The sequence below is a fragment of the Fukomys damarensis genome, unplaced genomic scaffold, assembly GCF_012274545.1.
Source record: "Fukomys damarensis isolate Sample0158 unplaced genomic scaffold, DMR_v1.0_HiC HiC_scaffold_19, whole genome shotgun sequence".
Taxonomy (NCBI): Eukaryota; Metazoa; Chordata; class Mammalia; order Rodentia; family Bathyergidae; genus Fukomys; species Fukomys damarensis.
The window spans coordinates 37,077,772-37,094,311 of NW_022900931.1; the positions used below are offsets into that span (position 1 = coordinate 37,077,772).

At 35.5% G+C, this 16,540-nt stretch overlaps 1 protein-coding gene across 1 annotated transcript in view; it reads right to left on the minus strand.

The window, feature by feature from the left end:
- Positions 1 to 16,540, minus strand: part of Ccdc7 (coiled-coil domain containing 7) — a 35,679-nt gene that overhangs the window by 14,091 nt on the left and 5,048 nt on the right. Inside the window, exon 4 of the mRNA XM_010605551.1 lies at positions 12,601 to 12,684. Within this exon, the coding sequence (XP_010603853.1) occupies positions 12,601 to 12,684 (84 nt within the window). The remainder of the gene's footprint in view (positions 1 to 12,600; positions 12,685 to 16,540) is intronic.

Below are 16,540 nucleotides of genomic sequence, written 5' to 3' on the forward strand. Positions count from 1 at the left end.
ATAAACAGCATTTTAGTTCATAGGTACACATAACTCATTTCTAGAAAAAATGATTTTCCACCCTTATACATTAATGAGGCTCCAAAATAATTCACATATTTTTCTCAAAATAGCTAAAATTTAAATTACTATAAAAAGCATTACAATTATTTTCATATAGTGTCAAATACAAGAACAAAAATCATTACTTTCCCAACACTGCTTCTTCAACATAATTTTATTCATTATAAAAGGACTAAAATAACAAGACATAAAATATTATACTTCTACTTGATATATTTTTGTATGCCATGAACTGGTTTGGGTGATTGTGAAAGTAACTAAATAAATCCACACACTGAAGTATATCATGTAGTATATTAATGTTTACCACTAAAAGTATGTGTAAAAGTATTACCTATGCCAACAAAGAGACAGTATCTCACATCTGGATAAAAGTTCTGAATTACATTATTAAAGAAAAATATTACTACCTCTATTTGAGCAGAGGAAAAATGTTATCTAAAAATGATGAAAAATTAGGCTAGTTTAAAATTTCTCTTGTGCAACACTGACTCCAGATCAGTGGTTCAAAGCATGTGGTCCCACAATCCACAGCATCAGCACCACACAAGCATACAGGATGGCAATGTACATTCTCTGGCCCCACCTCAGCTCCCTAATTTACACCTCTGGGAGAGAGGCCAATGGGCACTTAGTCCTTCAAGTCATTAGTTTGCATGCTAGGTTGAGAATCACCAAACTAAATAATAGGAATGTGTCTAAGTAAAAAGGCTAGGTCTTCCACAAAGTATATTAAAGTAAATTAGTATCCATGTCTGATAAAAGGTATTTTTTAGTTATATAAGCATGTAGAAAATAATGTCCACTGAGACATATTTTCTTAGAATACCATGATTCATTGCAAGGTGAAAACCTCTCTTCCTGCCTTGGAACCTGAGGGGAAAACACTAATAAACTCCACTATTTATTACAGTTACAATTCTATGATTATTTTAAAACATTAAGAGCTAGGAGAACAGTGGCTTTCTAAATATTATTTACTTATATCTTTAGTTAAATGACATCATGGAATCCAGAACATCAAAACAAATGGAAGATGAAAATTGAGCAGAAGTAAGAAAAACCACCATTATAGGCTTAACACTAAAATGAGAAAATATTATGAAAATACAAAGAAATGTCTATAAAATTTGTGAGGGAAATATTAGACCTTCACTATAAATTTAATGAAATTATCAAAAAAATATAAGGACAGAATGAAATTATTTTCAGAAATTCAAAGATTTTAAATCACACATTCTAACCTAGCAAAACAAAAAATAATCCTAGAAAAATGAATACAAGGGAGAATAAACAAAGTGACCAGGAAAAAAACAGTTACTTAGAGGACTGGAATTTAATGCTACTGTTACACAAAAGCTTCCTGAAGCAAATATGGCATAATGTTTAAAGATAAATTTAAAATGAAAATCTGAGCCACTATACCACATAGGCAGGTATATCACAGAAGCCAAGAGAAGATAATTTCAAGAACAAAATGGTCAACAAAGTCAAATTTTCCAAGGTGTGAAGAAAGGTGTACAAGGAATGTAACAGCACAGGAGGGCATGAGGATTCCCCACAGGCCCCGTTCAATGAAATCTAGAAGTAGAAGCCAGACTGAAGAATGAAGTGATGGGTAGGAGGTGAGAAAAATCTTGTAAAAGTATAGGAATAATTTAACATAGGACTGTTTGGGAACAGGTAGAGAGATTAGAAGTAAATATACCGTCAGTAAAAGGGTTGTATAAAAGTTTTTTGTGGCTTTTTTTTTTTTTTTTGGTATTAGGGATTGAACTCGGTACTAGGGATCAAACTCAGGACCTTGACTTGCTAGGCAGGCAGTGACACCACTGACCTAAATACTGTTTAAAAGCCAACAAACAGACTTCTGGGAAGATGGTGGAGTAGTAAGCAACAATGAATCACCACATTAACTGGACAAAAACTACATGAATAATTCAACATTTGCAGAAAAAGCATTTAACAAAGTCTGACACCCATTCATGATAAAAACCTTAAAGAAAATTAAAATACAAAGTCTTTATCGTAACCTGATAAAAGCCATCTATTAGAGACCAACAGCCAACATCATACTAAATGATCAAAACCGGGAAAGCATTCACTCTAAAATCAGAACTAAGACAAGGATGCTCACCATACCATCACCACTCCTGTTTAATATAGTTTGGGAAACATTAGTCAGAGCAATTAGGTAAGAGAAAAAAATAAAAGGAATATGGATAGGAAAGGAAGAAGTTAAATTATTATTTGTTGATGATGTGAAACTACATGAAAAACCACAAATACTCCACCAAAGACTCCTAGAATTAATAACCAAATTCAGTAGTATATCAGAATACAAAGTCAACACTCAAAAATCAATAGCATTTTGCAGGCCCAGGATTTGGCTCAGTGGTTCCACCGCCTGCCTTGTAAGTGCAAGGGCCTGAGTTTGATCCCTGGTACAAAAAAAAAAAAAAAAAATCAATAGCATTTCTATATATGAATAATAAACTCACTGAGAGGGAAATTAGGGAAATAATACCTTTCACAATAGCATCAATTAAAATGAAATACTTAGGAATCAACCTAATAAAGAAGTAAAAGACCTTTACATCGGAAACTACAGTAGATCAACTAGGATAACAGAAAATAAAAATATATCCCTTGTTCTTCAATTGGCAGAACCAACTTAGTAAAAATGGCCATAGGTCTAAAACTGTTACACAGATTTAATTCAACTCCAATCAAAACAGCAATAGCATACCTCACAGAACTAGAGAAAATAATCCTAAAATTCATTCAGAACCAGAAGAGACCCAGAATAGCAAAAACAATTCTGGGTAACAAGGGCAAGCCAGGAGGCATCACAATCCCTGACTTGAAGTCATAGTACAAAGCTACCCTGATTTAAAAAAATAAGCATAAAACTGGCAAAAACAAAACAAAACAGACTCGAAAATCAATGGAACAGAATAGAAAATGCAGAAACAATTCCAAGCACACTCAGCTATCTTACCTTTGCCACAGGGGCCAAACACTGCCACTGGAAGAAAGATAGCCTCTTTAATAAACGGTTCTGGGAAACCTGTGATAACCTCTGTAATAAATGGTGGTGCGAAAACTGGCTTTCCACATACTGAAGATTAAACTTAGATCCATACCTCTTACAATGCACGAAACTAAAATAGAAATGGGTCAAAGACATAAATAATAAAACAGAAAGTCTGCTGGAAGATTAAATAGGTAAAACAGAGTTATAGGCACAGGCAAAGACTTTGTGAACAAAACCTCGATTGCACAAGATATATTACAGAGAATCAACGAGAGGGATGCCATTAAATTAAAAATCTCTTGCATAGCAAAAGAAACCACCAGCAGGATAAAGGAACAGCTCACAAAATTGGAAAAAAAAATTTAATCAGCTACCCCTCAAAGGACTAATAGCTAGACTATATAAAGAACATAAAAAAAATCAGATCCCTTCTAAATTTAAAGACACAACCCAAAAATGGGCACCTGAAATGAATAGCCTCTTCTCAGATGAAGAAGTACAAACAGCAAGTAAATATATGAAAAAATGTTCAGTGTCACTGGTTATCTGAGCAATGCAAATTAAAACAAGAGTGAGATTCCTGCTCACTCTAGAAAGAATAACTATCACCAAGAAATCAACCAGTAACAAATACTGATGAAGCTGTGGGGGAAAAGAACTCTTCTCTGTTGCTGGTGGGACTGTAAATTGGTACAATCAGTATGGAAATCAGTAAGGAGAATCCTAAAAACACTAAAATAAGATTCCAGTTGACCCATTTATTCTTCACCTATGTATCTTCCTGAAAGTTAAAAGCATCATACCATAGTGATATATGCATATCTATATTTATAGCAGCACAGTGTATAATAGTTAAACTTTGGAAACAGTCCATATGCCCATCAACAATGAATGGATAAAGAAAATGTAGTACATATACACAATGGAGTACTACTCTGCCATGAAGATAAACTTGAGATTTTTTTAGGTCAGTGGATGCACCTCAAGACAATATTAACAAATAAATTAGACACACAAGTTAAAATATAACATTATTTATCTTGTGTGAGAAATCTAAAGGGTAAATAAGGAGCAAAATGGATATCGGAAAGTAGGAAAAACATGTTCACTTGGGAAGAGGAACAAGAAAGGGGAGAAAGGCAAAGGGATTTTGAAAAAGAGAATGAAAGGAGAAATTGGAAACAAAGCTTTTGTAAATGGGTAAAGGGAGAAGGGTTGAAGGGAAGGGAGGGAAATGGGGAAGATATATCACATACAGGTATAAATTCCCTATGATGAATGTGATCATTATGTAGGGCAAATAAATACTAATTTTAAAAGCAAAAAACCATTTTTGTTTATTAATTTGACATGTCATACTCATGTTTCCTGGTTGCCAAAATAAGACTAAAAGGACAGAATATATTTTGATATATTTCTGACTACTTGTGTCACTTTGTGAAACTGAAATGCTTTTTTATTTTGTAGTGATTTATCTTGTAATTACTGATAGACATATGATCTGGATAATGTCTTGTCAGTTACATATACAAATATTTTGCCTGTTTGAAATTTATCATGCTTCTTCTTTATGGACTTTTTATACAACAGAAGTCTCAATTTAATAGGTAGAATTCATCAGTCTTTCCTTTATGGTATGTATATTGCTCTTGAGTCAGATCATAGATAACATATTTGTTCCTAAATATTTTACTGTTTTTTTCAAATTCAAGAATTTAATCCACCCAAAAGTGACTTTTTTAGGTACTATCATCATATATCAAATCAATTTTATTTTGCCTTATACACAATCCACTCTCCAAAAGCCATGTATTATGCTGCTGGCTCCCAAGACCAGAGAAACAAAAAGACAGTTTTAAACAGATGCCTGAGTACTTCCAATGGATATCTCTACTGGTACAGAAAAGAACAAATGGACAATAATGTCTAGCTCTGATTTTTGCCTGGAAAAATTAGACTACAAGCCTAAACATTCTGACTTTCCTACCTACTTCTGAGGGTAAGATTTCTAATTAGCCTCCCTCCGGGAACAAAGGAGACAGGCCAATCTGTTGTCCCTTGGGACCTTACAGGGGCACCGGGGTACTTAGAGCTGACCCTTCACCCAGACAACCCACAGAGATTTGTATCTATGACAGCTGGTGGGATCTGGTATTCACTAGGTCCTGGAGGCGACAAACAGCAAAGCAATGGGCTGAAACAGTGCAGTCTGACCAACAGTGCAGTTACTTGCTGTAGTTATTCTTCCAGCTTTGTGCAGTGTGATGAGAGATACACTACAGCTGCCAGGATCTCCCTAAGAAGGAACTGGACCTCACATACAGCACCCTAACTTTTCAAGCTGCTTCACAAGGAATTGGCTTCTATGCGCTTATTTCAGGGCAGCGATAGGACTAACTTCAGGGGGCGGGGCTAAGAACCATCATGGTGACTGGAAAAACCACAAAGGTCTGAGAGACATTCCGCATATCTGGCTAGTGAGTAGTGGGGGTCACAGCCTACGTGAGACTACTCTGACAAAATTGGAGGAGGGGCCATTTTATGTAGTGGGAAAAAAACACGAAGAATCCAGAAAAACTAATAAACAGGATAATATATTCCAAACAAAAGAGAGAAATCACCAGAAACTGACACTAATAAACTGAAAATAAGAAATTCATCTGACAAATAATCCAAAATGACATTTATCACAATGCTTACCAAAGTCAGGCGGGAGCACGTATAAACAAACTGATAATTTCCCTAATTGTCCTCTGGTTCCCAGAGGCAGAGCTTGTCTCATCCCTGGGCCCAAATCTCCAGAGCACCTCTTCCCCAAGGTTGGGCCAGTGCTGTGACCTGTCCATGCCCCAGAGTCATAACCACAACTGGACCCCTGGGTCCAGGATGCTATTGGGTGTGTGGGGCTGCTCAGACTCAGACCCAGGCTCTGTGCACAATTTGCATCTAGCCCTGTCTCAGGGATTGAACCTGAACACCAAGACTCAGAGGCACCCAGCTTCACAGCTACTTTGGGTTCCTGCATCCTGGAGCCCAGCACTGCTGCAGCTGCTTGTAGGCCACCACGTCAGACACAACACCAAGACGTCTCCTGAGAACAGGGGGACCCCAAAAGCCTATGCCATGTTAGGCTCTTGATATCTACACTGCCACTGTTACTGTCACAAACGCCTGAGGCCCAGGCCACTGAGACAACCACTGCCACGACTGACACAAATCATAACTGAAGAGGCTACACCAAAACTATACCACTAGGACTGCTCAGAATCAGCAGCCACCTCTTCCTTAGCCAGCACGGGAAGACCCACCTGCAAATGAAAGTCTTTTTATGCAAAATCCACTCTAAATTTGAAGACATGGTTATTCCATCAGATGTACAAACTAATTCAGAGATATGAGAACCATGGAAAAACAAAGAAATATGACCTTCAATACAGTAACTCTCCTATAACCAGTGTCAAAGAAAAAAAATTATAAACTGACTGAAAAAGGAATTCAAAGTAGTATTCATAATGAAGTTCAGAAAGATAAAGATAGTACAGATAATCCAATTAAATCAGGAAAATGATTCATTGTTTGAATGAGAAACATAACACACAGTTATTATTTTAAAATAATAAAACCAAAATTTGGAGCTGACCAATTCAATAAATATCATAGAAACTACAATAGAGTTTTATTAATATACTAGATCAAGCTGAAGAAAGATTTATCTCTGAAAATGAAAATAGGTCATGTGAAATTATCCATTCAGAGGAGGAAAAGAGAAGGAAAAGAGTGAAGACAGCCTGCAGGACTTAAGGGAGGGATACCATTAAGTGAGCAATGTCTATACTGTGGGAGCTCCAGAGAATGAAGAGACAAAAGAGAAAGCATATTTAATGAAATAACTATGAAAATCTGCCATGTCTTAGAAGAGATATTCATATACATAAAATATATAAAGCTCAATGATCCACAGACAAATTAAAGCCCAAAAGGTATATTATCATTATACATCAAAAGTCAAGGGCAAGAAGACAATTTTGAAAGCAACGAGGGAAAAGCACCAAGTTACATATAAACTACTCTTATTAGACCCACCTTACAAGGAAGTGCTCACAGAAGTTCTTCAACTGCAAATGAAGGACGCTAAACACTAACACGAAAACATATGAAAGCATAAAACTCATGGCTGCAGGGGACCATAAATTAGTCAGAGACTTCAATACTGTTCAAGAGCTCTAGAATATGTCACACATGATGGTTAAAATCAAAACTCAAAAAATAAGTTGTGTTAGCGTTTGGACCTTAAATGTCTTCCAAAGACCCAAGTACTAAAGGCTTGGAGGTGTTGCAACCTGCAGAAGGTGAAGCCCAATAGCAGCAAGTCAGGTCATTCAGGATGTTCCCTTGGACAGGACACTGGGACACCCTGGGCCCGCCTCTCTCTCTCTGCTTTCTCCCCACCTTGAAGTGAGCAGGCTGCCTCCACCACACGCGCCTCCCGTGATGACTTTACTGCGTCACCACAGGCCCATAATGAAGAGCCCTGGAAACAATGAAATGAAACCTCTGAACCTGTGAGCCAAAATAAGCCTTTTGTCCTTTTGAGCTCATTATCTCAGGAATTCTTTTCACAGTGATAGCTAACACAAATTGTTAAGACATATATAAAAAGATGTAAGTTACATCAAAAATACGAGTTGTGTGGAAGAGGGTTAAAGTACATAATTTTTGTATATGACTGAGGTTCAGCTTTTACCAGTGCAAAAATAGTCTGTTATACTTTTAAAATATTTTGTGTATGGCTCATGATGAGCCACAAAGCAAAAACACTTATGGAGGAACAAACTATAAAGAAAAACTAAACAGCACCAAAGAGATTACAAATTACAAACAATAAAAAGAAATCAAATTATCCACTTGAAAATGACATGATGTTATACAGAAAACTGTAAAGGTAGATGGGGGTGGGTAGGAGGGGTTGAAGGGAGGGCAGGGGAACAGGAAAAAAATAAGAACCAAGAGACATCATGTAAAGGTACAAATATCCAGTGATGAGTGTCATTATATTATATACCTAAAATGTACCAATAAAATTTTAAAATTATAAATCATTTAAAAAATCAGTAAACAAACAATCAGTGGTCGGGCTGTAGCTCATATAGAATGTGTTTAACGAAACAAAAATGAAATAAAAAACCCCAAATAAATAAACAGAACACAAGGTGTCAGTAGGGCTGAGCTCCTTCAAAGGCTCTAAGGGAGACTCCATCCCTTCTTTCCAGCTTCTGGTCCTTTCAGCTACTCCTTGGCTGGTGGACGCATGACTCTAACCTGTTTTTGTCTTCACCTTCACTTGGCCTTGTCTTTTGTAGTTTCCTCTCTTCTGTCTCTCGTGAAGAGGCGTGATATTGAATCTAGGGCCCACTTATTTAATCCAATGTGATTTCACCTCTAAATTTTCAGTTTAATTACACATACAAAGATCCTGTTCTCAAAAATACGGTTACACTCACAGGCAATGGAGTCTAGGACTAAGATATATCTTTTGGAGGAGAACAAGTGAGTGTATTACAGTTAGGAAAACACTAAAAACCAAGGACTGTGAAGAAGGCTAGTACTGACAGATATTAAAATTAAATTAATTTTCATTGAAATTAATCAAGGTAGTACATCACATGAATAGAAAAACCAACCACTAGAATAGAAATGAAGGTCCATAAGTATACACAGAGGAATATAGAATTCCAGAATACGATAATGATAGACTCACCAGGGCAAAAACAGTCTTAAACAAACAGTGTTGAAGAATGAGAAAGCCACTTGGACAGAGATCCAATAAATCGACTTATCACACTGCCCTCAAGATGAAACCCTACATTTAGAAGAGATATAAAAATGAAAATATGAAACTAAAAACATACTAAAAGAAACATGGGTGAATTTTTACAATATGACTTTAGGAAAAGTTTTTCTATGCATAAAAATACATGTACTATAAAACATTGACATGTTTTTAATACATTAAATGGATATACTTGACTACTTAACAATTCAAAGAAGAGAAGAACCAGAAAGAAAAGGAGGCCAGAGATGAAAGTAACTTTGCAATGCTAAATTATTATAACCAAAGTCAAAAGAAAAAGGACAAGAAATTTGCAGATAAAAGTCCATATTGCTAATATGCAAGGAATGGAGGTGTGTAGAAATCTTATAAGAAACTGGTTGAGAGACATAAATATACCATTACAAAAAGTAACAGAATGATGCTCAAGAACATGGAAAGCTTTTCAAATTCCTGCACAAAAATAAAGTACTTCTACTCTTTCTCACTCATCACAACTAGTAAAACTCAAGACATAATAATACATTCAGCTGAAAAGACTATGGGAAAATTAGTACTCTGATAAATTGGTATTGGAAATTAAAAGTGACGTACTGTCTTGCTGTGGAAGTTTTCCAAAACATCTGCCTTTCAGTGGGGCAGAAGGATTGGTTTCTGTCTTGCTATATCCACGTAGCAACAGGAAAACAACCTAAATCGGGGATCCCTGAAAACAGACCATGAAACTTGCCCTGGAGTCTGCAGTACCATGGCTAACACATGAACCATATTTACCAGTTGTACCGCATGTAGACACTAGAGGGTGCTCCAGCACCATGACTGTATAACGCCAAAGAAGCCACAGAAAGGGAGGCTCAAATAGAAACCCCCAAACGTAAGAGAGAAGAGGAATTTATTACTCTTGGGTGTAAGGCTAGTCAGCCATAATAAAATTAATCACCATATAACAAGATAAACAACAAAAAGCACATGATCAACTTGATCCATACTGAAAAGTCATTTAATAAAATCCAACACCCTTTTGGAATTAAAAAAATCAATAAACTAAGACCATAAACTAATAGAAAAAGATATATATGAAAGCCTCACATTGCAGATCATACTCACAGAAGAGAAATGAAAGCTTTTCCTCTAATATCAGGAAAAAGGTCAGAAGACCCACTCTCACAACCACTATTCACACAGTGAATAACTAACTAGTGAACAAGCTCTAACTAGAACAGTTAGATTAGAAAAAGAAAGGCACACAAATGGAAAAAGTATATGTTAGTTCTGTTCACAGGTAAATGAGCTTATCTGTAGAAAGACCTAAAGGTAGCATCTAAAAAAGTTATTAGAACCAATGAAAGTAAAATTTCAGAAAAAAAACAAAACAAAATGAGCTGCATTTTATACACTAATAATGACAAACATGAAAAGAAAATTAAAAAAACAATACCATTAACTATAGCATGAAAAAGAATAAAAATATCTAGGAATGAATTTAAACAAAGAAGTGAAAGATATCTACTATAAAAATTACAAAGTATTGCTTAAATAAATCAAAGATATAAACAAATGAAGACAGATTATAGATTGGAAGTCATAATACTGCTAAAATGTCCACGCTACACAAAACAATTTCCAGATTCAAGGAAATCCCTAACAAAATCCTAATGGTACTCTTTGCAGGAAAAGAAAAAAATGACCCTCAACTCTGTAGGAAATCTCAAGGACTCCAACTAGCCAAACCAACCCTGAGACATAACGAAGCTAAAGACCTCATACTTCCTGTCTTCAAACATGTTACAAAATAGTAACAATTCAGATAATGTGGTACTGGCATAAAGACAGATGTACAGACCAGTAGAACTGAAACAGAAAGCCGGGAAATAAACTTCTGAATATACGGCCAAAAAGATTTGGCAAGGGCTCCAAGACTACACAATGGGAAAAAATAACCTCAACAAATGGTGCAGGGACCACTGGATACCCACGTGCAGAAGAATGAAGCTGGGCCCTTATTTTATACACCATTCAAAAATGAACTCAGTATGGACTGAAGATCTAAACACAAGATCTAAAATTATTAAACTCTCAGAAGACAAAGCAGCAGGAATCCAAACACTGAACTGAGCATGACTTCCTGAATAAAAAATATTGGCAATAAAATAAAAAAACAGATAAATGTAACTGTATCAAACTTTAAAACTTCTGTGAGTTACAGGAAACAATTTATGGAATGGGAAAAAATATTTACAAATAATATCTGATATAAGGTTAATATCCAAAATACTGTGGTGCCTTGGTTTATCAACTTAATCTGTTTTATATTTTGGGGAAGATGGCCGCCTTTGTGCTTGTGTGGGGAAGATGGCCGTGGTCATGTTTTTCACCTGACACGGAGTTTGCAAATGGATGCCAAATTTTGCTGAATGCTTTTGTTTGTGAACTGAATTGTTTGCAAATAGAAGTGTTCATGAACTGAGGCATTACTTTATACAAGGAATTTCACCTTAACAAAACTGATTTAAAAATAAGGAAATAATTTTGATACATGTTTCTCCAAAGAAAATTAAAGGTGGCAAGTAAACATAAAAATATGTTTAATACCACTAGTTATTAGGAAAGTGAAAATAAAACCACAATATCTCCAAATACCTTATAAAATCAATTTATATGCTATTTATAACAAATAAGCTTAAATAACATTAGAAAGATTGAAAAGAGAAAAGATTTATAAGTTAACATGGAAAGTAGTAAGAGTCACGTAAGAAAAGTACTCAAAAGCATGAAACAGAACAAAATAAAAAACAAAGCAAAGCAATCAGGAATTATGAGAGAAAGGAGGGGTATGTAAATAGAAAACAAAAATAATAAAAGGTGACAGACACACAAGAGCTGGCAACTGCAACATAATTTAGTGAATCTGACAGGTAGCTGTAGGCAAGGAAAATAAATAGATATGTTATTTAAACAATATTATGAATGAAGTTGGTTATATGTGTTACAAAGACTAAACTCTGAACCTTGTATAAAAACACTGTACCTATTTTTCCAGCAAAATTAGAAGATAACTAAAAATATAAGTAATCAGTTTCAACCAATCTAAAAAGGCACTTATTTCAAAAAGGAAAAAACATCTTTTTTTCTTTGGTACCGGGGATTGAACTTAAGGCAGGCCACTGAACCAATGAGCTAAATCCCCAGCCCGATCATATATTTTTAATTGAATGTGAATTACTAAAACTAGGTCTGATACTATGTCACTTAAAAAATAATGTATATAAGTAAGGAAATGCAGGAAGGCAAACAAATATACATTAATAGCAGTTGTTTATTTCTGGAAAATAGGACTATGGTGAATTTTATTTTCTCCCTTTTGCCTAACTTTACTTTTAAAAGCATCATTATTACATTACTTTTATGATGTGAACGTACTGTAAAATATCAAAATATAATATAAATATTATACTTAAAAATACAAATACAAATGATGCACTTAAAGAAAAGTTCACAGTTCTAAATGCCTATGTCAAGAATAAAGAAAACTAAATTATGCATTCCAATACATTTTAACTCTAAGGGATTGAATCTAGGTGAATACTGCTGACTGAATATAATGTTCAAGTTTCAACAATGAAACCAAATTTTAACATTTTGCATTTGACAGTATACATGGAATACATACATGGTGTTCTTCCTTAACTCCTTCTTCTAGTTGAGCTGCAAATTGGGAGCAACACAGCAAGAACGAACTCTTATCATCAGCAACCTTTTGAAAAGAACAGCAAAATAGAAAGTTACTCTTATTTCATAACCCATCTGTACACTGGTTTATTTCTTGGTATATGTAACTAATTTTTGATAACTTTTTGTGTATGATTTATGTCACCTCAAATATGCAAGACAAGAACCTATGTTTCAAATGTACTAGCAAATTCTCTCTGAAAGAGAATGTGCAAGAAAGTATATTCTGAGAGTGGTTCATTAATGCTACATCTCTCTTCTCATTCTCCTCCACACAACTGCAGAAACTCAAGCAGCCAAGCGAAAATTCTTGAATTTTCTGGGTGGCCTAAAAAGCCACCACTGTGTGCATACCTCTGCATATCTCTGTGTTGGAAACTGAATGTGAGGCTGGGAGAATGTCTCAGTGGCAGGCTGCTTACCTACCTTGTATAAAGTCCTTGTTTGAGCCCCAGAAACACAAAAAGGAAATACAGGAATGAATATGAATTACAACTTTTGACTATAAGTGTACTTGCCAAAAACTGCAGTGTGTCATTCCTTCATGCTGGGCATAGAAACCCTGGGAAAAAAAAAATTAAAACTGGGAGGAAAAAAATAGTTACATATGAACACATCACAATGATTATCTCCCTTCTCATAGGAGTAATTTGTAAATCAGAGAACTGACTCATGCTAAACAAGACTTAGATGCTTATATACAGCTAGGACTCTCCCAGAGTGGTTTTTCATGAAGAACACATTGTGTGAACATTACATTTTAAACATACTCAAAGGGGAAAACAAAATGAAATAATTTATCCAGGAGAGACAGAAAATGAATAGACTGGAGTTACCAGTCACAAATATAATGCATGAGCACCGGCATCCTTGGGGACTTTCTTCCACTCAAATTCTTGTGCCACAAATACCGAGATGGAGATCAATTAGACCGGATCTACTGTTTAACCACACAAGATCAACAGACGAAACAAGATAGAGCACCAGTCTACATAGGCAAAGAGTGAGAACAATAACAATATATCATGTGATTTAAACTGGGTAAGAGGACACAGGATTTGGAACAGTAAATGGAAGCAGAACCAACAGATTTCAGGTCCTGGAGACAGAACATAAACTGAGTAGGGAAGATAGAAGGTAGTGGCTAGAGATTAGTATGACTGAACTTCAAATATGGAACAGATTGATAACGAAAAGACTATAGAGGATTTCATTTTGTTAGATAGTTATTGGGAATCGAACACAAAATCAATGGAGAAAAGAAATTCACTGAACTAAAATGCTAGACATTGAAAAGTTCTTCTATATGAATATTGAAATTATCAAGAATTATGAAATATGAGATAAATAGAATGTATTGTAATACAGACTACTAGTTGTCTACCATATTTTATTATTGATACTTCTTTTATTCCTTATTAACAGGATCTCATTTTTTTTAGAAATTATATATATATTTAACCTAAGAGTCCTTCACTTGAGGGTTAATGTCACAGAAAGGAAAACATTAAATAACACTCACGGTTTTCCTTATGGAAGCTAAAGTGGAGAGAACACAGGAGGACCTGAATACAGAACAGGCTCCTTACAAACAGACTAACAACCAAAGCCACATCCATATCCAGAGGGAGCCTGGCAGGTACAAGATGATACTTGGCCTAGTGTGTGCAGTCTACGTGCAGATGTGTCACTGACAAACAGAACTTGAAGGGATAAAGGAAAATCACCTGACTGACAACCACATAGCTTAGCAGGTGAACTGGAATGAGGAGGACTTTCCGTGGCAAACATCAAGTATCCAACCCCAGCAGGTTTCTTCCAATAAACTTATCTCCATCTCAACTTTGCCAAGAAGGTAGCAGAAAAGAGATCTACTTATTTAGGAATGCCTGATTAAAAAGCCTGACAACACTAAGTTTTGGTAAGGATGTGGTATCCCTGGAATTCTCATAAACAGCTGGCACTATTTTTCTGTACTGAGAAATGGCCTGAAGGTTGCTCATAAACACCTATGTACAATAGAACATAGCAATTCCAAATTATCCAAAATTAATCAACATATCCATTCTCACAAAGATTTGTATATAAATAAACAGTTCGTTTATAACAGTCAAAATATCTACTGGATCCAATGATTCAAACGCTTATTAACTGGTGAACAGATAAACAAATTGTGCTTGAGCATACAAAGGCACACTCTTAACAATAAAAGAAACAAAGTTTGACACATGGAACAACACAGACAAATCTCAACAATGTGATGCGGAAGCTAAATAAAGAACTCTCCACAGTATGTGATTCTATTTCTGTGTAATTCTAGAGAAGATAAAACTGTAGTGAAGGATCAGTGACTGAAGCCAAGGTAGGTGAGAACTGACAGCAAAGGGCTATGATGACGCCTTTTTGAATAATGGAAATGTTTCAAATTTGATTGTGTTAGTATTTACACATGGGTGTAAAAAAAGGAGGGTATAGCAAGTGGAAAAATTTCATCCGGCATGTTCTTGGGATGACTATGATTTTTTTTTTTTCAGTACTGGGAACGAACCTGGGGTCTTTGAACTGAGCTACAGTATCCCCAGCAGATAGCAAGTGGAAAAATTTCATCCGGCATGTTCTTGGGATGACTATGATTTTTTTTTTTTTCAGTACTGGGAACGAACCTGGGGTCTTTGAACTGAGCTACAGTATCCCCAGCCCTGTTTTTAATTTCTTATTTTGAGACAGGGTCTCACTAAGTTACTACATTGTCCATGCTGGGTTCGAATTTGAGATTCTCCTGCTTCATTTTAGGATGAATCATCATCTACGATGATTGTATTTTGAAGCCCTGCCAGATTTAACCAAAATGTAACCAAAACCATTTAAAACTGAAGTCTCAACTCCTGCCAGCTCAAATAGTGACACGATCAAAGAAAGCAGCCCTTCAGAGAAAGCAACAATAGAAGAGATTACGGATTAGAGAAATCAGATAAGAGCTTAGTCCAATTAAAGGTTAGCTGTGGACCAGTTCCAACTCAATTCAATTCTCAGGGGACTATAAATGAGTAGCGCCTCACTCTAAAAGCCAGACAAAGGAAAGAACACTAATTCCCTAGAAAGCAAAAATAAAACTTTATAACTAAAACAACTTTTATATTACAATGCTTGGAATCCAATAAAAATATAAAATATATGAACAACCAAGAAAATAAGATCAATACCAAAAGAAAAATAGAAGCAAACATCAATGACCCAAACATAAAATTGCTCATGTGGAATTACCACATAAGCAATTTTAGAAATCTGTTATTGATAAAAGAGTTTTCAGGAAGAGAAAAAAAGGCAGAGAGGTTAGATAATAGCAGAAAATGTATTTTTTAAAAATCTTAAAAAGATCCAAAATATAATTAATACTAAATGTAAAACTTTTAGCATTTGAAGTAAAAATTCACTAGATGGAGCTTAACGGTCAATCAGGCACTGCAGATGGCAAATAGACACAGTCCAACTGAAGTACAGGCCTCTCCAGGATAACATCGACACTTTTGGACCATACAGATGTTACTTGAGCCAAATGCTACGACACATTCTTTACCATGACTCCATGTATGTCAGCAGTTCTGAAAACAGCATGGTGGTGAAAACTGGCCCTCCACCTCCCCGACCAAGGCAATGTCATCAGAGCCGAAAGGACAGACTTTTATCATCTACTTGGTAGTGGCAGGTGGCACTCCCATTCTGCCACTACTCTTATGCTGGTGGGGTCAAGCAAGGAAGAGCACTTTTTACCTTTGTCTAGAAGTAGCTGTTAGAATATAGCAAGGATATCTGTTCACACTGGTTCTTTTCGATATAATTCTAGTAGCACAGTAAGTCAAGCCAAATAAAAAAACATATAT